The sequence below is a fragment of the Ceraceosorus guamensis genome, assembly GCF_003144195.1.
Source record: "Ceraceosorus guamensis strain MCA 4658 unplaced genomic scaffold IE81scaffold_74, whole genome shotgun sequence".
In the NCBI taxonomy this organism is placed as follows: Eukaryota; Fungi; Basidiomycota; class Exobasidiomycetes; order Ceraceosorales; family Ceraceosoraceae; genus Ceraceosorus; species Ceraceosorus guamensis.
This window is the reverse complement of record NW_020290069.1, coordinates 24044-48287: the sequence shown is the minus strand read 5'-3', so window position 1 is coordinate 48287 and position 24244 is coordinate 24044. Positions and strand designations below refer to the sequence as shown.

Here is a 24244-nt window from a genome sequence, read left to right as displayed (position 1 = left end):
CGACTGCCAATCGGTCTTCGCCCCGAGCGAGCGATCGATCGGCAATTAGAACCCAGCATGCCGGCGCGCTATACAGAGATCCTTCTCAGCAGGATGTACAGTACAGTAGCAGCCGGTTGCCGTCGTGTCTTCTCTTTGCGCGCGGCACTGGCCTTCACCTGCATTGACGCTTGGTCTTCTCACACGCGTCGGCGCAATGCTGCCGAGCTGTTGCATGGATGTCAGCTTTGCAGTCGGTCTTTCGACGGCGACGCCTTCCTGCAGACTGACTCACTGCATGGACCTGCTGGAGTACAGACGACGGACCGTCTTCGCCGTTCAGAATGTGCTGCGTTCGAGTGCCGTTGTTCGCAGCAGTTTTGCTTTGGGCCTGTCCCTTCTCGCGACGTGCCGCCAAGTCGTCATAAAATCACGAATGCTCGATTCGTGAGTAGTAGTAGTAGTAGTAGCAGCGACCTGAACAATGCTCTTTCGACAGCCAAGTCGATCCGCGTTCATTATAGCGCAGCAGCAGAGTCCGCTGATCGATCGATCGATCGATCGATGCTGCCCGCAGTGACTCAACCCGGGCTGTCTCAGATCAATGCCTCCAAAACATAGGAGCAATTAACGCATTGCATGGCTGGCATCGAGCGCTCCGCCGAGTTGCTCGCCCGAAAATTGCACATGCGGTTCGAGCGTTTGCGCCGAGAAACCCGCCGAGCCGCCTGTTGCAGCTGCAGCTCCCACCCATGACAGCACCGAGCCACCTGCTCTGCAGCTGCAGCCTCCAGCCGCCGAGCCACCACCTCTGCATGGTGCAGCTGTAGTCTGAGTCTCACACCGAGCAGTCAAGGTGAAAAGACGCTTTATGCAAAAAGCGAATTAAAAACGAAAACAAAAACATGCAGGGCAAGACCCACAATTGTAACAGCTGCATGGAGGGAGATAAGTCACCCCGATGCACTCACACACCACTGCATGCAGCCGAGTCGCGTTTGAATGGATTAATTTGGACCTTAATTAAGAGGTCAAAAGTCGTGAGTGGAGCTTTTTTGGGGACCACAAGGTACGCGTTTATAGACTCATGCATGCATGCAAAAGTTGGTCCTTTGCATACGCTAGCGCGCCCCATTCTGACAGAGTCTAGGCGCATTAAAAGCGAAGAGTTGCACGAGTCTTGCATGATTAAGGGTGTGATGAAGGTAGGTGCGCTTACTTGGCAAAAGTCACAACTAATCGATACCTCATCATAAGGTCCCTTTTGGCATTACAAGCTCCGGATTATTCTATTCAACGCGACTCTTGTCATTTCGCGATTTTGATTGCGACAGAAAGCGTCATCTCAACGTCAAGTCTCGACAGCGGAGGTGCTCGATCAGGGTCTGTTGTGATCGCTTACACTTGTGTGGATTTGTCCCGACACGCACGCCCAGCTGCACAATCAGCGTGCCTTTCATGTCCTTCTCAAATGAGTAGCTCAGCTCCGAGCGCTGGTGAGCGCTCGAGCGGTCATACATACAAAGCGTGTCGGCTACGTATGGAACGACACTTTGTCGTCCAGACCTTCTTATAATCCACAAGCGCTGCTCTACGAGCCCAGGTCCCTCGATTGACCTGTACACTGACAGCGCTGATATTTTCGACGTAGCTGCATGATGGAAGTCAAAATCGCTTCAGATGAGAGCGCAAGCGCAGGCGCAACCGCCACGTCAAGCAGGTCGCGAATCTCTCCAGCCCCGAAAAACCTGACCCAATTCTTTCAAACGGCGGCGCAACTGGCGCCAGATACCCCATTCTGCAGATGGCCAACTAGCAGAGCGTTGGATCCTTCGGAGGCCACTTTCGTGGACATTACATACGAACAAATCGCGCGGCTCGCTCAGCATGTTGGCACTTACATCTCCAAGAAATACAACCCGCGTGTCGTTGCCATCATCGCTCCGAACTCACCAGCGGTCGTCGTGGTGAGTTGCAGAGTGAAAAGAAAACAATGCTTCACGACCCTTCTTCTGTGCGCCTGTTTTCACAGAGCGTACCCACCTCGCCCTGACGAACATCCCACGCAAATTTTTGTCTCCTGACCGTGGCTGATGCCTCTCCTGCACGATGTTCAACACCAGAGCTTTGCTAGCGTGACGTTTGCGGGTGCGATATTTGCCCCCGTACCGCACAACACCACCCACGAAGTTATGGCAGGTATGATAGAGGTGGTACAAGCAGACCTCATCATCGTTTCTTCTGATGTCCGACCACGCTTGTCCGAGGCTCTCAAGGAGACGGCCGTGTCCTTCAACGAGCTGTACACTCAAGCACTTCAGACGGTGAGTATCTGCTGCGCTACCGACTCACGTCTATCGCCCGAAGGTGTTGTCGTTCCTTTTCCTCCCGCATGTCATTCGCATTCTCCCCCTCCCACCCCCACCCCGCTTACTCCCCTCCCGTGATTGCTCATGGTGGTGTCCTCGCTAAATTCCCCAAACGTTTATCCCCTTCGTCAACATGGATGTTCCTGTTGTAGCCAATCTCCGACGCGCCGTCCAGCTGGTTCTCCCAGCTTGCCACTCGAGCGGCGGACGATTTGATGAAAAGGCGAAGAGAGGACGCTGATCAGCTTGGACAAGAAGCCACGGCGCCGGGAGAAGCAGCCAGTATGGACTCCACAGCTGTATACCTTTTCACTTCTGCGGCTGTGACTGCTCGGTCTTTGAAATGTGCTTCTATTCCTCACGGCGCTTTGACGGACTCCACAGCTGCTCAAGCAGAAGCATTCGAGCTGGGCACTCAGCCTGGTCGCCACAGCATTGTAGCTTGGGCTCCCTTGTCCCACGCCATGGGGTGCGTAGCATGCAGATCCGCTTCGAGGGCTGCTCACACGCTGCGCAACAAAAGACTGACTCGCGTCTCGTCCTGACGGTCGTACGATTCGCAGATTATGCTCGACATTGTTATCTTGGACCGGCGCATCGCTTGGCTCTTACGTCTTTGCCGCACCTGCAGATGGGATAGCTAATGTGCCAGATCTTTCGCTCAGCGACGCAATCGCGCTCAGACTCCGTCAATCGCAAGCGTCGCTTTTGGAAGCTACTCCCATGATCGTGGATGATGTGGCGGCTGACCCGAGCCTCACCGCTTTCTTGGCCCAGCGCAGAGTCAAGATCCTTTCTGCTGGCGCCCCTCTCGGCGTGCATCACATTGCTTGGGCAATGCACCAACGCATTCACCTCATTGATGGTCCAGGGTCGACCGAGGCTTCTGGATATTGGGGCAGCGGTCGAAACCTGGCCGAAGCTGCCCAAGAATTTCCACAAATCGCCCGCCAGCTTCAAAGCGACATTGCGAGCGTATCGCAAGAAAGCCTTCGCGTGATTCGAGCTGTGAAAATCCGAAAGGGTCTTTCCGCTCATCTCGACGAAAGCAGTGGAGAGCTGGTTCTCATCGGCTCCAGTCGCTCTCTCGGCGCCACTGGCTACCTCAATCGCCCTACGAGCAGCCTGCGCTTGGTGCGCGCGCCTTCCGATGGGAACGCTGGCTTGGTCGAGTACCGCACTGGTGACATTTGCTGCAGAGTCGCGTGGGAGACAGACGGGGAGGAGCGATTCGCGTATGTTTGTCGCAACGACGACTTGATCGTGTTGCAGGGTGGCGAAAAAGTCTCTGCGATTGATTGGGAACACATTTTGAGCGCACAAAGAGGCGTCAGACGAGCGTGCGTCGTAGGGGATGCCATGCCTCGAGAAGAAGACGGGTACGCTGCAGGTGGACCGAGCTCAGCCTTGTTCGCAATCATGGAGATGGAGGATCAAACGTGTCGCGTTGCTGCTCATGGTAGAGCGATCCAAGCACTTCTGGCGGCTAATCAGAACTTCTCTCCCGAAGCTCGCATCCCGCCTGCGAACATCATCATTCTTCCCTCTGGCGAGAGTGTCCCGCTGACGCCTAAACGAAGCATTTGGCGAAAAATGGTATGGAAGACGTTCGCTGGTCAGCTTCAAGTCCGTGCCAAGGCATCCCTACCCACAGCCATCGAATCGAGGCATCGAAAGTCGGAGGGACAGAATTACGTCCGCCAGACGCTCCACAGGATTGCTAGCGTCACGTTTGGATTAAATCCAGAGCTAGATTCAGCTAGCTCTTCCTCTAATCTCGCGACCACGCCATTGTCAGCGCTGGGACTCAATTCTTTGAGTGCTCGCAAAATGGCCGCTTTAGTGTTGGAGCAATTGGACATCACCGTGCAACCGGGCACCATCTACGCCTGCCGGACTCTAGAAGAGCTATGTGGAGTGATCGAAAAGATGATCAGCAAGCCGACCGATACCCATTCGCCTGTGCGCACCTCTGCAAAGATCTCTGACGGAAGAAATGTCCAGCGCGTGATGATCTGCGGCATGTCCTGTCGACTGCCGGGGGGCATCGACACGATCGACCAGCTCTGGGATCGTCTTCTGAACGGCAGGGCAAGCTCAGAAGCCGAAAAGCGACCACAGGAACGATGGAGCAACACTTCTCTGGATTGTGTCGAGCTGTCCTCCAAGCTTCATCGTGCACATTGGTTGAGAAATGAGCTATGCACTCACTTTGATTCTTGGCAATTTGGCATGCCTGCAGCAGAGACTGACCGCACGCCACCCGCAAATCGTCTACTGCTTCGTTGCGCTTTGGAGGCACTAGAAAATGCAAACATGAAGCCAGAAGATCTTCGAGGAGCCGATGTAGGCGTCTGGATGAGCGCTCAAGAACCCAGCGGTTTCAAGTCTCTGCTTGGCGAAATGACAGGAAAGCCCGAGTCCGTGTGGGATCGAAATTACGCTGCAAATATGGCAGATTCGGCGTGTGCTGGTCATATCAGCCACTTTTTCGATCTTCGTGGTCCTGCTGTGATGACCCAAACCGCATGTTCAAGCTCTGCTGTGGCTTTACACCAAGGTAAGAGAGCTACGTCGGTCGGCTTCATGATGAATGAAAATCACCTGACCATCTTGTTTAAAACATTGCAAGCGCGCAATGCGATTTTGCAGGGCGAATGTGACGTAGCTCTTGTCGGCGCAGCCGCAATCGATGTGTGGCCAGGAGGACTGCTGGCCTTGGAACAATGTGGTCTACTCTCGAAAGCCGGAGCTTGTCTCTCCTTTTCACAGCGAGCGGACGGCTTCAGTCCCTCCGAAGGAGTCGGCATGATCGTCTTAGTCGCCCAGAAGTATGCTCGAGAACATGACTTGCACATCCTCGGCTCGATCGCTGCTTCGGCTGTTCGACACGATGGAGCTACTGCTGGCATGGGAACACCCAGTGCTGAATGCCAGGTGAGTCCAAGTCTCATTCCATGTGCATGAGATCGGATCTGCTGTGAGGACTAGCGAGTAAATATCATTTGCCTCAAAATGCAGGAGCAACTCACCCGGATGAATCTCCGGAGCATGGACGTACACCCGGGGGACATTACTGCGGTTGAGAGTGAGTCTCCGCGATCTTTGTTCAATTCGGTGTTGCCTGCATGTCGCTTTTCTAAAGAAGGCCCCCTTATCGCTCAGCTCACGGTACGGGAACCATTATCGGTGATGGAATGGGTGAGTTGCAATTTGATAAGGACCGATGCAGCATGATCTGTCACTCGCTAAGATGGAGAATCTCTTAACTCCAGAGCTTCATAGCCTTTCAGAAGTTTTCTCTCGTGGCAATCGTGCCCACCCACTACTCCTGGGAGCGTCCAAGTCAAGACTTGGGCACACTCAGGAAGCTGCGGGGATATTTGGTGGGTGATAGAGCAGGACGCCTTGGCGCGTGACAAAGTTTATAACGGTAGACGATGCTGACGCATCGTGGCACGTACACAGGTGTCATGCAAGCCCTTTTGAGCTTGCAACATGGTGCTTGGCCAGCCCTTGGTCACACTGATCCACTTGTTCAGCTTCAAACTCAAAATCTGACGTTCGCACAACACCGTGCTGTTCCTCTACCTCGGTCAGCACAGCACATTGTCTTGGTCAACTCTTTTGGACTGACCGGGACAAATGCACAGCTGGCCATCCAGGGTAGCGCTGCTGCTGCGGAACAAAGTTTGGAGCGGTCTCGTCATCGTCATGCGGACCCGCACGAGGGCTTGAGCTCGCAAAAAGCTCTCTTCGTGCTTTCTGCTAAGAGCCATAATGCTCTTAAAAACACTTTACGAGCGTGGACAGAAGCAAAACTCTTGGATGGCATCACGCGGGCCGATTTATCTCCCGCTTCGTTCCAAGACGTGTGCTTTACTCTTCAGACTCGACGAGATCATCATCATCGACGTTTCGCTGTGGCATGTGCCACATTCGCGGAAGCCATCGACGCAGCCTCTCGTGCTGTTTCTCAAGAAACTCCCACACCTGCTATTTCGACAACAGATAGGTTAAGCTTGTGCATGCTGCCGATGTCCGAGCTCACTGTGGATCCAAACCGATACGTGCTACAGCTGCTTGCCGACGCGGAGCGGTGGTGCGAGCTCTTGCCTCACAGCCCCATCCTGTTGCACGGTGAGGGTTTTGGAGGGGTAGCAGCCGCGGTACATGCCGGTCTCATCAGTCGCGCAGCAGCTGAAGAGCTGGTCGCGCTTGTTTGGGCCGAGTGCCAAGGTCATCAAGCGCAGGATTCGTGCACATTGAAAGTGGTTGGAGATTTCGATATCTCCACGCTCAAACTGTGGTGTTCTCTCGCCGGCAGCCGGCTCATCTCCCAAAGCACTGATTACGTTTTGGTTCGAGGGAGCACGCGGTCCATCGAACAGATGAAAAAGAAGCTGCCGACCGACGCCTTTAGGATCGTGGATCATTTTTGGCCAGAAGTCGGCATCTGCCTGCCCTCGTCTGCGCTCTCGATGTGGCAAAACAAGCATGCGCAAGATCTCTTTCCTGCTGCCAGAAGAGATCGTTTTTCCTTTGCATCTGCTACAACCCATCCAATCGCCGAGGGTCAGCGTCTAGGAGCGCAGTACTGGCAAAGGCATTTTGCTGGGCAAGTTTGGCATCCATTCAAAACGTCGACGAGTCATCAGAATGCTCACAAAACGATGATCGTGCTTGGTCATCACGATTCCGAAAAGGATGCGAGCGCCAATTCTGCGCCAAGGCATACTTCTCCAATCCCTGCCCCGACTTCTCGGGATGAGGATTTGGACACTCTGGCTGAAGTTTACATGGCAGGTCATGACATCAATTGGCAGATGCTCGCTTCAGCACAATGTTCGTGTGCCTTCAACCTTCCTAACAGTCGCTTCGACAATCGTTCCCACTGGCCCAGGCCCCGGGCTGCTGCTCATGCTGGAGACTTGCCGTGCTAGTGTTTCGACCTGTGAATGGTGTAACGCTATGCCACCTCTTGTACGTCGGGTTCGCTTGCGTTTCAGAGCTTTTGCATAAAATGATAGATGTGATCGGCTGAGTGACCAGCAGCAAAGATGCGATGGTGAGCGTCAACGTGGGAGAGAGAGAGAGTAGGGGTGAGAAAATATTCCAAAAGGTTCACTCACCCAACTCGTCTGGATGGCTGCCGATGACCTGTGACCGGCAAAGTAGCAGAAAGACTTGAGTCGCGGTGATGACTCGGGCTCAAGGCACGCAGCCTACAAAGGTAGACCAGAGCAGAACAGGGACTGACCAAATGATCCGCATCGATAGTCTGCAGATAAACGTCAACAGCGCTCGGTTGATTGGCAGCAAGGCAAGCTAGAGCATGCGGAAAGATGTCCGATTGTGTGGCGCTGATCAGCAACAGTGGGCATGGGAAAGCTCGGAAGCGGTCAGAAAGGACAGGAAAGGCCTTGCTCCAATTCTCGTAGACGTCCTGTGTGCGCGCACCATCAATTCGGATCGCACCGCGTTGGGAAGGAGCTCTGTCAGTGCTGCGCTGAGGTTCAAGAATTGGTGTCTCTAACGTCTGATCACTGTTCCAACAGCTGTGCTGACTCTTTTTCTATCAATATCTCTCACCATCTCTGTCTCTCTGCTTGTTTTACTCTGCAAAGACCCATCGGCTTGCCGAGTGAAAGCGAACTGAATCAGAATCTCGAGCTGCGAATCCTTCCAATGCCTAAAGAGCGGCATAGATTTGTATGCTTTTCGAGCGATGTCGGCAGAAGAAAAATCTTCCCTTCTTCGAGCCGTCGAGCTCTTCAGCGCCTTGACGTAACGCGGCTCCGCACTTGCTGCCGGGCTGCTCGCGGCTGCCAGCGCTGTAGGATCGATCGCAACGACGCCGAGGACTTTGACGTTGCTGTCGGTCAACTTGATCGCGGATTCTAACCTGATACCGAGACAGGCCGAGGCGCGTATACATTCAGCGCGGTCTGGTATGCCTGCGAAACAAAGCATGGGGCAACGTACACCGCTGAGCTTCCGGCAGAGTGCCCCACCAAAATGAAGTCGCATGTTTCAGACGACCTCGATGCAATATCATGCACCACATCGATGATGTCTGCTTGCCAGATTTCGTGTATCCCTATTGAGTGATCCGAGCGCAGGAGTGAGCACTTGGAGTGAGTGCTTGTGAATGCAAGATTGCGAAGCAGGCTGTACCTGCGGCCCTGATTCCGGTAGCCAGAGCCCCACTACTCACGTCCCTCTTCTATCGATCGACCATCCTGGCGATTGAGCCGATCGCTCTCACCCATCCGAGACATGTCGAAACAAACACACGCGACATCGTTTTGCCCTTGCGCGTTCGGTGTCGCCACCACGTTCTCAGACAGACGATTGATGACGTGTAGCCACAGCTCCTTTGGCAGGCCTGTACCGTGGATGAACAGCACAATTGTTTGACGCCCACCTCGCGAAGCTATGCTTGGAATCATCCTCGTAAGAAGATGAATGGATCGCCCTCGAGAGTTAGTGATGACTGTTTCTTGGACGCCATCTTGGACGCCATCTCGAGCTGGGCGTTTGTTGATCGGGCTCGCTGCAGACCATGGAGCCGGGTGCCCAGGCAGAGAGTCAGACGCGTCGTCCAGCAGCACAATGGACTTTCCCACGCTTTCGCGTCCACTCTGGAGCAACAGCGAGTCCAAGTGAGCAGCAGCAATAGCGGTAGATGGGCAGAGAGCGACGCGGCTAAGCAATCCAGTCCAGCTTCCTCACCTCAAATAAGCTTTGGAAGCACAATGGGCATTGCTCGAGCCCTCTCCTCACGTTGACGATGGGACGCAAAGCTCCCTGTCTGAACCACTCGTAGAGATCCTCCTTGGCTTTGGTATGAGATTCCATGATTTCGCCCGTCACCAAGAGACCCTGCACTGTTGAGCCAGTCTCGATCACGCGATACATGTTTGTGAGTCCGCGAGGCTCAGTAGACTTGTAAGCTGTTCATCACCACAGATGTGCACGGCAAGAATCGCTCGTGGTATCAGACGCGGTACGCTGCATGCATGTGGCGAATGCGATTCGGCTCTGCTCACCCGTCATGAACCCACTGAGCGCCACGCGTGCGCCTGGCGACAGTGCCAGCAGTGCTTGATCAAGCACGCGTCCTCCAGCCTGTGCAGTGGAAGGGCAAAAAGAGTCGACGGATGAGCCTGTCATCCGAAAACAAAAGCAGAAAGGTCTCGGAGCGTGAAGGGGGGATGAATCACATTATCGAGAATAATGTCAAGACCCGGATTGAAGGCGCGCCGAAGGTCGGGATTAGAGACGGTCCTGTAGTCCAACGCGACATCCACTCCAAGCACATCCTTTAGCCACTTGATTTTGGCGTCAGACCCCGCGGTGGCGACCACATGAGCGCCTTTGAGCTTGGCTATCTGAACAGCAATGGTTCCTACGCCGCCTGCAGCGTTGGTGATGAGTACTCGATGACCTCTTTGTATGCGACCGAAGTCTACGAGACCCAAGTATGCCGTGAGACCCGTGTGGGACAAGATGCTGCTCCACACCGCTAGTGCCTCCTCGTAGTTCTGCACCTGGCGCTGTATTCTCGTGTCGCAGAGGATCAGATGTTGGCCGTGGGATGCGACTTGGAAGATGGCATGACTTTGCCAGCCTACCAAGCCGTACACGTGATCTCCGGCACGAAATTTTGGACAGCGGGACTCTGTGACCAGAGCGACACCCGCTGAGCGTATCACATCACCGACGCGCACAGCATCGGCGTATGCCACGGCAGCGGTGGTTAGCCAAGCACGAAGCGCCGGTTCGATATTGAGACAGAGGATGCGACATCGGATCTCTCCTTTTTTCAACGATGTTGGAAAGGCATCGATATCGAATGATTCCAAGGTGAAGAGCGAGGCGAGTTGTCTTCCGCTGTCGTCATCACTTTGACCGTTCCTCGCTTCACGCTTAGCCAGCGTGATACGCTGTCCGCCCACCCTGGATTTCATGCGGCTTTGGGGTGACGCCAGAGTGGCGCCTGCTGTCGGAACAGTCACAGTGGTGAGTGCAGAGATTGAATGTAGTCAATGGGAATGCACGATCGATCGCAATCCGGGCGTAGGCGTTCGCATGATGAATCAAGATTCAGACTCACGCTCTATTGTTTGCGAGCTGGAAAGGATTGCCGTGGAATGATTCACAATGAAGAAGGAATGTCGACATTAGGAACGTGAATGGTAAGGGGGAATATTAATGGGGCTACGAGCACCTAGGTGAGCATACGCACGACTCAGTTTCCTGGATTGTATTCGTGATTCATGTTGCATCCTGGACCTGCTGATGCGCTCAATCGTGAATGATTGTGTGATTCTTGATTCCAGTCGAGTGGAGCGAGCGGCAAAGCCTCGTATGGAGACGCTAAGGCTTGTTGCGGTCTAAGCTTGTTTCAATTGCGCCCAGCATTTACGAGTGTGCAGGTTTTGATTGACGCTTCCCGTTATACGGCACTTGATTGCCTCTGCCGACCACGAATGTGTGCGCATGGATCAACCAGCACCACTCTGACTCACATATATCACTCTGACTTCCTACTCGATCTCTACACTACGCTTGACTCTTGACTCATTTATAGATGTGTCGCCGATGCATGCATGCATGCAGCTTTAATTGTCTCCCCTGCGTAGGAGCCATGCATGCATGAGCCATGCGGATGCTGCAGCGACGACGCGCGCGCACTATATACTACTGTACTACTCGCTGCATGGTGCCGCCGAGCAGCAGCAATTAATGCCTGCTGGCTCGCTCGCTGCATGCTGCTGGCTGTACATGCAGCACTTGCAGCAGACGCGGTCGGGCGTATAGGGCCGCGCGCGCTACACATCACCGGCAGCCATGCATGCATCATCGACCGACGACGCACGCACTCGAAGGTCGCGATGGAGCGAAGATTCGGTGATTCTCGATTTATTTGATGCGAAGCAAGCATGCAAGCAAGCTTTGGTGCATGATATTATGTGACCTGCATGTGCTGCATGCTGGCTGCTATATATATATATATACACATATATGCATGACTGCAGCAGCATTCACAATCTTCAAATCACTTGATTCTGGCCGCTATTCTGCTCATGCGATGGATGGTAAAGGGGATCGAGGTTGCGCTGCATGGCGAGGGAAAAGGGTCTGCGTCGATGAAGGCGAGCTTTGCTACAACAAGTCGTGAGTGGTGTGGGTGTGAGTGTGAGTGTGAGTGTGAGTGTGAGTGTGGGTGTGAGTGTGAGTGAACATTACCACATCGCTGTTGTCTCACGTCTCACGACTGTCCAAGGCCGTTAGACTAAAGCTTAGAGACGCATGGCTCTCGAGATGGTCGACCCAGCGCCAGCGAACACATGACCTGACCGCGCTCATAAATAGCCTGCGCCTGCGCAAATCAATACCTCAAACTTACCACAAGTCCTCCACGTTCCATCGCATGCGGCAAAGAAAACACGCGCTCGCACTCGTCATTGTGATTGTATTCACCATTCTTTCTACATACATCCCTTCCTAGCCCTCGCCTGTTGCCCTGCCCCTTCCCCCCCCACACACTCCTCTATCCAACATGGCAAACCCTTTCTTGAGCCTATACAAGTTCTGCTACCAGGTCTACTATTTCATCAGCGTTGGCTTCTTTCGGTTGCCTGCTGACCTCATTGCGAATGCCAGCCGCTCTGGCGAACGCAGGTACGCATTTCAAGAGGCAATCCTGCTCTCCCTCTCAAAGCATGTCCTTCACGTCTTGGTCTCCGTCAACGGCGGTGTTCGTGGGCAATACTTGTCCCAGCAGACAGACGCGGAGCGTACGAGACGTTTCCAGTCCATCGGATCCATGCCCGACGTCATTGCAGGTGTCGAAGAGCAGCGCCTCAAGGGTCACATTGCGTTCGCACTTCGAGTGCTTGCCGAAGCTACCGAAGCACCTCGCAATGCAGCTGAGGTGGCACAGTCTCAAACGGACGCTAAATTCAAATCTTCCAGAGATCTCCTCGCCAAACCTGTGCCCGTCGGAATCTTTTGGACGGGCGAGCGCGCGTCCAAGCTGAAACAGTCGCGTGCTCAACCTGGAGAGAAAGTGGTGCTGTGGCTCCACGGGTGAGCTCTACCTAGCTTTGCGCACGTGGCCCCCAGAGTTTTCGAAAGGCCTTGCGCTAAAGTGTCTCGTTATGCTTGTCCCCGATTTTCCCCGCCGCGCTCAAACCGTTTCAAGAGGTTACTATTTCCTCGGCACAGCAGAGACGAACAGCAAGACTGCCTACTCCACGTTGACTTTGGATTACCTCGATGCAAGCCGGCGAGCGGGCGCCGCTGCCAGTGCGGGATCGAGCATCCTGGCAATCGAGTACCGCAAATCAGACAGAGCGCCATGGCCGGCTCCTTTGATCGACGCGCTCGCAGGTTGGAATTATCTCACTGCAGAACTGGACTTCAGACCTGAAAACGTCATTCTCATGGGGGAATCTGCGGGTGCTCATCTGGCTCTCGCCTTGACGCGGTACCTCAAAGAGAATCTGGATGTCCTGCCTGGTGCGAACATCCTTGCGTGCGTGAGTTGTGCCACCCATGTCCATGTCTGCTCTCATTCTGCGATGACTTGATCCGTGTTGACGTGATTAGCCTTGTTCTCGCTGCAGCCATACCTAGACTTGACTGGTGCTTTGGCAAAGTGTGTTTTGAGATTGCCCGGGTCCGATCGCCTTCATGCATCGCTATCGTGACATCTTGCTAAGCTCCTTGTGCCCATTGGCCCCCCCCTTTCTGCAGAGATCCAAAGGGATCTGCCGCGAAAAACGCTGCCGTGGACTGGTTGAGTCCTGTGGCAGATGCGTACGCTAGAGCCAAATTGGTTCCGGAGTACCTGGGAAGCTCAGAAAGGAAACAGCTTTTGCAGAGCACCTATCTTAGCCCGTCCTATCCCTCCTCATCAATCTATGGCGCAGAAGGGAAGCAAGTCTCAGAAGCATCCATCTATGAAAATTGGTGCCGCACCTTTGTATTCGTCGGGTGCGTCGCTGCGAGCAAAATTCCAGCAGCGAGAACATGCCAATGAGGGAGAGGCGCAGCAGCTGACCCAGATCGCATCCGTTTGTTTCATGTTGGGGGATATTGTTGCGCCAACGGGCGCGTGGCGCTTTTTCCCCCTTGCAGCACCAACGACATCCTCTTTGACCACTCTGACATTCACGAGAGGCGCTTCCGACTGGGCAATAATGGCAAAGTGTCGGACAAGAAGTTCTACGACCGATTCGACGTTGCCGGAGCTCCGCACGCTTTCCACATGCTTCCGCCCCCCTCTTTTGCCTCTCAGCGCAAAGAGGCTGCTGATCGCGCCGTAAGGTGGATCTCTTCGGTCTGAGCTATTGCACTCACGCTCACCCGTTTGACAGCCCCGACGAATTTGCCGAATCCCATGTCGACTGCACGCACCCGACCTCGCCTCCGCTTTTTTTTTTTCTTTCTTTTTCTTTCCCCCTCTCGCTGCTTCTGACTGCCCCCTACGATGGCATCGCATTCTCTCTTGTTTTGGGGGCCCTACTTTTGACTCCCTTTGCTTTGACGTTGCACTCTCAGAAAGACTAGTCAGGCTCGTAGCCTTTCTCTCTTGCCCCTGCGCGAGCGATCCCACGATTCGCTCAAGATATGCATGATTCGCCCGCCTCAAATTCAAACCGCTTCTCCTCCGTCTTCGTGCTAATCTGTAAACGAGTAGCGGTGACCCTTTGCGCGCGCGCTCACGTCGTCGCAAACCTTCTGTTGCATGACGATCATGGTGTTCAGTCAAGGGATCACGTATCGAGTGGAATGTACATGCGAGTGCGAGCGCGCGTGGCGGCGCGTCGCACCTCCTGGGTCGCCTTGGAGCGCAATGATTGGGGGAATAGAATCGAGAAAATGCTACTCCAGCAAACATAGTCCAGTGAAGCTACCGGCATCTTTGAGCAAGCATCTACGATCCGTACCATTGGTACGATGACTCCAAATCGAGCCGCCGAGGTCAGCGACGTAGATACGAGCGTCAGGGTGGTGAGGTGTGGATGAGATGGCTAGCCCTATCGCTTCGTGAAAGCCCAGCGAAACCAGGAGAGGAGCGAAAGAGGCGGGTGTCAAGCGCTGCACCTGCGATGCAGCAGCCTGCGCAGCAGAAGGCTTCTGACCGCGCCCCTCCTTGTCGCACCGACCCACCCAGAACCTCAGGACGGAATTTCCGAAGGGAACTTCTCCGCGCGTGGTGCAATAGAGCCACTGCCCGTCAGGGCTGAGGTGCAGGTCGATCGGTTCGGGCAGTGCGTCGGCGATCGTGTGCACAGATTCGGAATCCGGTGTCAAATGTGATGCTTCTTCTTCTTCTTGCGACTGCGAAGCGATGGTGGGGAGCGGAGCACAGAAGATCCTTCCCGACATGCTCTTTGCGTAGCCTTTTTGCGTCCAGTACAGGAGCTCCCTCTGCGCGTCTATCGCTATTCCCACGCACCAATCTCGCTGATCTACAAGAGGTTTCGGGATGTGCGCGGGCTGAGAGCGATAGATGGTCTGTAAAGAGCTTCCATCCGGCTTGATGCTCTGGATCCGACCACCTTCTCGATCGCACCAGTAGATCCTATCCGTCTTCTCCTCGTAATAGACTTGCTTCGGCGTGTGCGTCTGTCCAGGTCTGACTACGTATTCTGGCTGCGCCGAGCAGCTCACGTGGCGTGCTTTTGATGCACCGACGCGCTCCCCTTCTGGCCCGTGTCGAACTGAGAGCGGCACTCGCAGTATCCATCCATTATCGGAGGATGGGGTGCCCATACAAGTAACGTATGCGCACCCTCTCGAGGCATCAAAAGTCACCCCATCCGGACCGCGCAGGGATCCTGAAGGGCCGAAGCTCGATAGATCGCACACCTCGTGTGTTTGACCCGTGTGCGCATCGATGCAAAGCAATTTTGCTCGGAGCAATTCCAATGCTAAGAGGTAGGGCGTGGGCATCTGCCTAAGCCCACGTGAGACTCTCTGAGCATCGAGCAATTGACGCTCTTGACCTGATCTGATCTGCAACATCTTGTACAGGTCGAGGCCGTCAGGCACTTGCTCTGGATGTGCTTCCTCTATACTGCTTGGCGCCCTGCTACATGCAAAGCGGAAGTCTCGAACAGCCGCGCGGAGCCTTTCAAGGGGGCTTTGTGCGTCCATTACTCTTTTGTAAGTGCGGGGGGATAACATCGCGTCAGATCGGCAAGGCGAAACGCGTCGTGGCCGAAGAGATACGCAGCCAAAGAGGCACCCAAAAAATGAAAGGGCGCCCACCGGAAGCGTAGGCCCATGAAAGGCCGGATATAAGATGGATGCATGGATGCGGCGCGAGAATTCAGAACTCACCTTCGCCAGGTTGTCAATCCTAAAGCCGCGGTAAGCGAGTCGAGAGCGGTGAGGGAAGAGTTTGAGTATAAATCGGCCGATGGGCCATCTGCACTGGCCGGAAGGAGAATCTCGAGGGCAGCACTGTCGAGGATATCGTTATCGCGAGTGGGAAGAAGGTGCAAGAGCATCGGGAACGCCTGCGCCTGTTCATTCGTCGATTCACGTGATTCTTCGTCCGACTGCGCAGGCGCAGGCGCAGGCGCAGGCACAGGCACGGGCACGGGCACGGGCACAGGTAGCATGATCGCCTTTGCTTGCGATGCCGACGGTGAGCTGGCGCTTAGATCCAGCAAAAGCGCGGAAGTGGAAGTGGAAGTGGAAGTGGAGGCGGAGGCGGAGGCGGAGGCGGAGGCAGCAGAGTCGTGAGTCAGACCGACATGCTCAGCAAAGGGCAAGGTGAGAAGCGTGTTGCGGGCTCGATAGCGCGGCACCATAGCCAGCCTGTCGAGGAGGCCAAGTTGAATTTGCGACGACTTTGCTTGCTCTTGCTCCTCGGACATACGACACTCTTCATCGCGATCGCAAATTAGATTGACGTTGGCGCCAAAGGCTAGCCAGAACAGTGCTGCATCTTGCGCCCAAGAGCTGCTACCGAGAATGGTAATGGTCGGTGTGGAAGGCACGGGTGCCGGTGCCGGAAGGGAGAGAGGGGCAAGCCGCGGAAGTGTAGCCATGTTTGATGGAAAGGTGGTCAAAGGGGGAGGGGAAGGAAGAGGGGAACGGGCAACGGGAAGCGTAATCGGTGTCAAGCCGATGATTGCCTCGACGCTCGACGAAGTGTGCGAAAGGCGCACTGCGCTGCGCTCCAATCCGTTCAGGTTCAACCCAGAAAGCTGGCGGGATGCAGCAGCAGCATGGACGGAGTCTCAGTCACTGAGTATATACAGCAGTCAAGTCACGCGCGAGTACACTCGATCGTCACTCGATCGTGACTGGCTTGCATGGCTTAAGTTGACTTGATTGTGATTGCTTGGTCGATCGCTTGATTGACCGCCGTGATTCAAATTTCAATTAAGATTGCTTGCTTTGCTTGCTTTCTGATTCTGATTCAAGATTCTGAATTCAACCTAGGGTCGTTCTTCTTTCGCGCACGGCCCTCCCGGCTGCTGCTCCACCCGTGCATCAATCAGCCTTAATTGCCGTCTTGCCGCTTTAATTAGCAGCATCAGCTCTTGCATTTGCCGCTCGCTCGACGGCGCCATGCATGCATATATATATGCTGTACCTGCAGTCAACAGTCTGCTGCATGCTGATTGCAACCTCAGCAAGTAGTCCTCTGCACACGTCGACTAGGCTGCAGTAAATTTTCATGCGCATCAAGGTGCATGCATATATGCATGCATCAAGGTCTGAGCTAGCGTGCGACGCACGGTCGCGCTATACGCGCATGCATGGGACGCATCCACCGAATCCCCGCGGGTGCATAGGCAAATCAGGCGCCGCGGTGATCGACTCGACGCGATTAATCGTGATTCCAGCAAATGCAACCACCAAGCATGTGCATCAATCAGCGGATGGATGGATGTTGGCGAATTTCTCTTTCAAGCTGACCAAGAGGACAATCACAATCACAATCGGAATATGATAGGGTGAATCACGAATACACGAATCGCACGACTCCCTCCGCCTCGTCTTTGCAGTCAAGAGTCACGAGTCCTCTGCGCGTTTTCCCCCCAACGCTCCTCTCGTGACTCACGACTCGTATCGTTGGCCTACCTAGACTCGCAACGGCTACTTTTGCACTCACAATCACAATCACATTGTCATGGCGGTTTCGCCTGGCCTGGCCGGCAGCAAGCACCAGGTGCCAAGCATGCCCTCCTCTTGCGATGCCGCTATGGCTTGCAAAGATCCGGTGGTCATTGTCAGTACGGGCTACCGATTGCCTGGTGGCATCGACAACGACGAAGACCTTTGGAAAGCGCTACTTGCACCTCGCGCCACTGCCAACAAGCTGCTCACCACCCCGCCTGCGAATCGGTGGCCTGCCCCTGATGCGGTCGCTCCCCATCACAGTAATGCTCGCACTCTTGTAGATCTCATGCAATCCTCCTTGTTGCAAGAATCAACCCCTCGCGGTGGTTGGATCGTGGATGGCGTCCACTCCTTTGACCCGACAGCTTTCGGTATCCCTGTGAGGGAAGCACCCAAAGTGAGACCATCTGCGCGCCTTCTCCTCGAGTGTGCGCGCGATGCCATTTATCGTGCCGGTCTGGCCACATCTAGCTTTCGCGCTTCCTCGACAGGCGTATATGTTGGCACTAAGCCCGAGGATAATTGGAATGATTTGCTCAACGCTTCCAATGCTCCGATCACGGAGGTCAACGACCGCTTCATTGCTGGCGCTACCAGCTTCGGCACTGCTTCGGCTCGTCTGAGCTCTTGGCTCGGATGCGAAGGTCCATGCATGACCATCGACACCGCCTGTTCCAGCAGCACCGTCGCTCTCCACCTCGCCACTCAATCGCTGCTTACGGGAGAGAGCGAACAGTGCCTTGTTGGCGGAGTCACAGTTCATGCTCACCCGTCCAGCTTTCATGCTCTCTCCGCCTCGCGCATGCGATCCACATCCAACCAAAATGTTGGGTGCGAGGTCTTTGCCGACTCAGCGTGCGGCTACGTCCCCTCCGAAGGCGCTGTCGTCATGCTCCTCATGCGCGAGAGCGCCGCGTTGCGTCGCAACCTGCCTATTGCAGCCAGATTGATGGGCACTGCGACGAAACACTTGGGGCACTCCTCTGCTGGCTTCCTCGCACCGAATGCGCAGGCCGAGGCTGACGTCATGCGACTCGCCCTTCGAGCGGCGAACATGGATGCGGAGGATGTCGATGTCCTCGAGCTGCACGGAACGGGCACGCAAGTTGGTGATGTGACCGAAGCTTCGGCCATTCAGCAGGTGTTCGATTCTGATTCTGCTTCGTCTGACTCGGACTCGCGGCAAGCATCGACGCGCATCACCGTCACCTCCCTCAAGACCGCTTTGGGGCACACGGAAGAGGTCTCTGGACTGGTCGGCATCATCAAAATGCTGATTTGCCTCCAGCGAAATCTGATTCCCCCCTTCCTCTTGTACGGTGATCCAAACCACAAGATAGACTGGCTACGAGCCGCGTTCAAGCTGAACAGCACCGCAGCGATTCTGCGCCCTTCTGCCGCGACCCGTAGCACCACCACCACCACCGCCATGATCAACAGTTTCGGCGCGTTTGGCGTGGTCTCAAGCAGCGTCATACAGTCTGCAGCTCAGCATCTGAGCAAACGCGCAAGTTTCCTCCCAACTCTCTGCTTGAGTGTGTCAGCTCGCACAGCGACGCAATTGGCATCTTTCATCTCCCACTATGCCGACGCTGTCGAGCGGTGCACCGCACCGCACGATCTCGCCTCGCTCGCTCGTCGGACAGCTGGGCTCATCTCTAGCGAAGACCCCTTCCGTTTCTCCATCCCTGTAGCAGGTGATCGTGGCCAATTGATCAGTACACTTCGGTCGACTGCAGCACAAGCTACACACAGCGGATTTGAAAAGACCATTGCACGAACAGTTGTATTTGTCTTTGCTGGACAAGGTCGCGCGATTGCCACAGAGGCGTGCCAGCTGCTCTGGTCCAGCAACGAAGCTATATTCTGCAGAGCTCTCCGTGATTCGAGCAGTGTGCTCGGCTTCAACGTGATCGAGCATCTGTCCGACAATCGCCCTTCCTTCCACCAGCCGACTGTCATTGCTTTGCAGCTGGCTTTGGCTCGCCTTCTCGAGTCATGGAACATTCTCCCCGCCGTCGTACTAGGACACTCGCTCGGCTCGATCTGTGCAGCGCAGATGGCAGGTTTTCTCTCCATTGACGAAGCGCTTCGCTTGGCGCAGAAGCGCGGGCAGCTTCTTGAAGCTCTCGTTGACGCGCCGGGCTCTATGCTTGCTGCCAAGCTGGACCGCAAAGCTGCCTCAGACCTCTTGGAGGAGTTGGACCTACCTGGCGTAGTGATTGCTGTCGAAAATACTGCAAGAAGCATGGTCTTCTCCGGTCCAGCAGAAAGTGTCCTCGACCTGCAGGCGGCTTTGACGCGACGAGGCTTCAAGACACGCATTGTCAACGATCGATTTGCGTTCCACTCACCGCAAATGGAACCCATCTCGGAGCCTCTCGAAGCGTTTGTGGACGAGCTCTTGTGTGAGAGTCCGGAAAACTTCAAGCTGGCCACGTTTCCCTCCCTCATTTCAGATCACACTGGTGGCCAAATTCCAAAGGGCACGCGCTTGGGCGGTGGCTACTGGGCGAGACATGCTTGCGAAGCTGTGCACTTTGGAGCTGCGCTGGACACCGTCGCCTTGCAAGCTGATGGCGCAACGCCCTTCTATGTCGAGGTAAACGCCTTTGCAGCTGCTTTTGGTGGATTCTTGAGCGATTCCACGGCGGTGGTGGATAAAACAGGAAATATCGCTCTCTCGAATCTCCTCGCGCAAGCTTTCGGCGCTGGGGTTGACGTAGATTGGAACGCAGTCCATGCAAGCTCCCCTGCACCGCGCTCCGACGGACTTGCGCACCCCATTCCGCTACGTCGCCAACGCTACTGGCCGTCCTTCGAAGTTACTTCTCCCACATCTCTGCCTCAAGGCTCTGCAGTGGTCGCTAGACACGCCATCTCTTCCCCTTCATTAAAATCAATTCCAACCTTGCTCGTGCCGCACTATGCAAGCCAAACGATACCATACGAAGCTGAAGCTGGAACGGTCATTTTCGAAACGCCTATGGGAACATTTGGTGCTGCTGTCCTTCGTGGTCACCGTCTTTGTGGTCTGATCGTATTTCCCATCGTATTGTGAGTGCTGAACTTTAGCCGCCGACTTCACACGCTTATGCTGACCGTCGCCCCCACCCTCGCTCGTCTCAAGCATGATGGAATATGTTCTCAAATGTTGTTCTAGGCATGAACGGCTCTCTTCTGCGTCGACGTTGAGCAACCTGAAATTCTTGCGGCCTGTGGCCGTATCAGATGCGGAGCTCGAGAGCGTGAGCTTGCGTCTCGAAGTGGAGGCGCACAGCACCTTCAGGCTGTTTGCGAGGCTACCTTCTCAAACGACGGCATCTTTGGTCGTGATGACGGGAGAGATCGGTGGGCAATTTGGCGTTGCGCCAGCTCAAGCACACGCGAAACAATCGGACATTGCCCCGGCTCTTCGAGCTCCCATCGACGAGACTTTTTATGCCGCACTGCGCGAAGGCTCGCCATTCGACCTTTCAGGTCACTTTCAACGCATTGCGCTCCGTCAGCGCCGGGGTGGTGACCTCAATGTGACTTTTGGAGCATCACTGTGCGAGCCTTCCTCTTGGATGTTCGATCCAGGAGCTATGGATGCCTGCATGCACGCTTGTGCTTCGACGCAGCAGCGTCATCTAAAGACCTTGCTACTGCCTAGCGCTTTGGAGCGCTTCTCCCTGATTTTGCCTGGCGCAGATTGGGGCGACACTCGGGCAACGGTTCGCCTTGTCGATGAAAGACCGGTCGACTGGTTCGTCCACAATGGTGAACAAACCATCGCTGCTGCTCAAGGTCTACACTGCATCGACGTGCCACTGCGTGTCATCACAGCGAGCATTTCAGACAAGGACAAGCGGAGAAATGCATCATTTAGCCCACCTGCTGTTTCTCACTCACAAGTCGACTCTCTACCTGAGCGGTCGCTGCCGCCTTTCGACCACTTTGTTGCGCAGCGCACTTGGAAACCTGTGCGCTCACGCGCCCTCACTTCGGCTCGCACTACGCACAGCAGCTTTACGATACTAGCAGATGACGTTGAGCTTGCGAAAGAATTACTCAATCTTTCCGGCGCCGACGGGCGTGTCATCACTAGCCGACAAGACGTCTATGAGAATCTCCGATCTCATCACTCTGTTGAGCTCATTTCCAGCGCCGCAGACGACGTCGCCATGAGCAAGGCCTTGTCGCGTAACGCTGGTAGCTCAAGCGGCAAGCAGGCGCTGATATGCGCCTGGCCGTTGAGCGTGATCGATGCAAGTCCCGAGTTGGCTATGGATCATGTCGATCTGATAAGCGCAAGGCTGCTGTCATTGATGAAGGCACTTGTGAATCAGACTTCTGCGTGGTCTGCCGTCGTCATAACACGAGACGCGCTGCACGGTCATGTCACCAGCCCTAGCGGCGTCATCTCGAGTACTCTGCATGGGATGGTGTCTGGCTTTGCGAACGAACTGCGTGGCCGGACAACTTGCGTCGCTCTGGACACTTGCGCGCTCCTTCGGCCCGCGCAAATAGCTTCTGCTACCGAAGAGATACTGGCTCTGTCGGCGCAGAGCCTTCCGCCAGGACCTTTCCGATACGAAATCGTCGATGGTGTTGTTCGAAGATTGGCACCAAGCTTGGACAAGTATCAGCCTGCTCAGATCCAACACCGTTTGCCTTCTGAAGGCACTTGGGTGATCACCGGTGCTTCGGGGACCATTATGACGGTTATATTACCCTGGCTCGTCAAATCTCAGAGAATACAGCAGGTTGCTATATTTGGTAGGCGCAAACAAGATCCAGTAAGCAGCTCCGGTCTCCACCTACATCTGTGCAGAGCAAGCTGAAATATTTTATTTTGTTGCTTGTACGCTCGCAGAATTATTTGGCTGATGTTCGGAAGCGCTTGCCTGCGGATGTGCAAGTGCATTACGAAACCGTCGACCTGCACAGCAGCTTTAGCGTGTCGAACGCAATGAAACGAGTGCCTGGTACCGTCAAAGGCATCGTGCACGCTGCCGGAGTGACTCGACCTGCCCTAGTTCGCGTGCAGTCGCGCGAGGCGTACGATGAAGTCTTCGCACCGAAAGTGAAGGGTGCCTGGAACTTGCACCAGCACGCCCCGAGTACTCTTGAACATTTTGTCCTCTTCTCTACCTTTGCGTGAGTGACGGCACTTCTACTTGTAATGTTGCCAGCCTCTACTGACACTTGACGTCGTCGATCTGGATCGCAGCACCGTGAATGTGTTCCCTGCTATGACGAACTACCTTGCTGCCAACTTCTTCTTGAACTCGCTTGCAAGTTTCAGGCGGACTCAAGGTCTGCCCGCCATGGCTATCGGATTTGGGTCTTGGCCCGGCTCACCTATGCTGGATGGTTTGAGCCCTGCTCTGAACGCCGAATGCCCGCCGCTCGTTGACACCAAGGCGTACAGGGAAATCGAAAAGTTGATGCTAATGGAAAGTCCGCCTGCAATGCTTTACCTCGCCACACTCGCTCATGATATGGTAGATGACCCACACAGCAAATACAGGCTTGATCCACAATGGAGACATCTGCTCGATTCATTAGCAAGCCAGCGATCTGCTTCTTCCCCTCGCCTCCCTGCCGCCGCTTCCACAATCGTCGACGACTTCACAGGTGCTCTTGCAGAATTGCCTGCATCGCTGGTGCAGTCTGGTACTGTCGCTGTGCAAATGCAAGAACCAGCAATACCGTCACCTCCCGCGCCGCCCGCGGCAAACGGCCTTTCGACGTCCGCCTCCCCATCCCCACGGCTGCTGGAGGAGGAAAGCGACTTGGAAGCTCCTGCGCGTATTGCCCCAGGTGCGGATCCTCGTCATGTCGCGCGCGATATCAAGGAGCTCGTGCTGCACATCTTTGGCTTCCACGACGATCATGCGCGGGAGGAGTTTCGAGATGACCAGCGACTGGAAACGTACGGTTGGGACTCCTTGTACCACCTCGAACTGACCAGCCAGGTCAAAGAGAAGCTCGGCATCGAGCTGCCCGAGTCTCTCGACACGGGTATGGCCACGTTGCAGGAGATATGCGCAGTAGCGGCAGATGCGCTCATCGCGGTGAATCACAAGCCTTGAGGGCCACGCACGCCCCCTCGATCGAGATCTCTCTGATGCGCGCAGGCGAATTTCCCGCGGGCAGGAGGAAAGCTGCTCAAGACACCAACCATGCACTCACGACCATGCTCCGACATGGCCTTTCTCCTCCCACGCAAATTCCAAGCCACGCGCCCCGATCATGGTCGCGCGAGATGGGCGGGAGCATTCAAGATTGTCTGCACAATCAAATCATCGCAGATTCGTGATTGCTTTGAGCCGTTCTGATTCGATCTCTTCTGCTGCACACTCCGGATCTTTTGGCGCGAGATGGCCTTGCATGGCTGCAACAGCTCGCGCCGCTCCTGCTGGCTGCATCCATCATTACTGCGCGCGGTCAGGAATACAGGGGGCCTTCTCCATGCTGCAGCACTCGAAATGCCCCGGCGAAAAGTCGATACGGCTCGCGGCGCCCAGCAGCACAAAATGAAAGTGGCATGCATGCATGCACGCATGCATGTTGTTACGGCGAAATAACCTTACTCAATGTTATATGCACTCATCTCCGCATATCGAATATCCCTGCACGCACGGGGCGCCTCTCGCTCTCTGGCAAGTCACCGAATTCAAATTTTGGGTGAATGTGAATGTGAATGTGAATGTAAATGTAAATGTAAATGTAAATGTAAATGTAAATGT

The 24244-nt window shown here is 55.0% G+C and overlaps 6 protein-coding genes across 6 annotated transcripts; 4 read left to right on the top strand and 2 right to left on the bottom strand.

The window, feature by feature from the left end:
* Positions 1-1546: 1546 nt before the first annotated feature.
* Positions 1547-5922, top strand: IE81DRAFT_234944 (ketoacyl-synt-domain-containing protein). The gene is made up of 9 exons (XM_025511163.1): positions 1547-1946; positions 2103-2303; positions 2501-2817; positions 2912-4908; positions 4981-5285; positions 5370-5436; positions 5514-5549; positions 5626-5734; positions 5817-5922. Exons 1-8 carry the CDS (start codon positions 1635-1637, stop codon positions 5631-5633), a joined length of 3243 nt encoding a protein of 1080 aa, XP_025367405.1. The 5' UTR covers positions 1547-1634; the 3' UTR covers positions 5634-5734; positions 5817-5922.
* Positions 5923-7536: 1614 nt separating this feature from the next.
* On the top strand, positions 7537-8488 carry IE81DRAFT_234941 (hypothetical protein). The gene has a single exon (XM_025511162.1). It carries the CDS (start codon positions 7731-7733, stop codon positions 8250-8252), a length of 522 nt encoding a protein of 173 aa, XP_025367404.1. The 5' UTR covers positions 7537-7730; the 3' UTR covers positions 8253-8488.
* Positions 8489-9056: 568 nt separating this feature from the next.
* IE81DRAFT_293683 (NAD(P)-binding protein) lies at positions 9057-10321 on the bottom strand (the record flags this gene model as incomplete). Its single annotated transcript, XM_025512012.1, has 3 exons — positions 9057-9304; positions 9401-9479; positions 9575-10321. The coding sequence occupies 3 exons, from the start codon at positions 10319-10321 to the stop codon at positions 9057-9059; spliced, it is 1074 nt and encodes a 357-aa protein (XP_025367403.1).
* A 1243-nt stretch (positions 10322-11564) lies between these two features.
* On the top strand, positions 11565-13792 carry IE81DRAFT_325761 (alpha/beta-hydrolase). Its single transcript, XM_025514619.1, has 5 exons — positions 11565-12446; positions 12562-12898; positions 12986-13017; positions 13116-13355; positions 13500-13792. Exons 1-5 carry the CDS (start codon positions 11917-11919, stop codon positions 13705-13707), a joined length of 1347 nt encoding a protein of 448 aa, XP_025367402.1. The 5' UTR covers positions 11565-11916; the 3' UTR covers positions 13708-13792.
* Positions 13793-13835: 43 nt separating this feature from the next.
* IE81DRAFT_368446 (hypothetical protein) lies at positions 13836-16704 on the bottom strand. The gene is made up of 2 exons (XM_025517149.1): positions 15711-16704; positions 13836-15528 (listed from the first exon to the last, which is right to left on the bottom strand). Exons 1-2 carry the CDS (start codon positions 16424-16426, stop codon positions 14247-14249), a joined length of 1998 nt encoding a protein of 665 aa, XP_025367401.1. The 5' UTR covers positions 16427-16704; the 3' UTR covers positions 13836-14246.
* Positions 16705-17273: 569 nt separating this feature from the next.
* IE81DRAFT_316905 (ketoacyl-synt-domain-containing protein) lies at positions 17274-24076 on the top strand. Its single transcript, XM_025512568.1, has 4 exons — positions 17274-20564; positions 20638-22288; positions 22366-22649; positions 22723-24076. The coding sequence occupies exons 1-4, from the start codon at positions 17518-17520 to the stop codon at positions 23585-23587; spliced, it is 5847 nt and encodes a 1948-aa protein (XP_025367400.1). The 5' UTR covers positions 17274-17517; the 3' UTR covers positions 23588-24076.
* Positions 24077-24244: the final 168 nt, after the last annotated feature.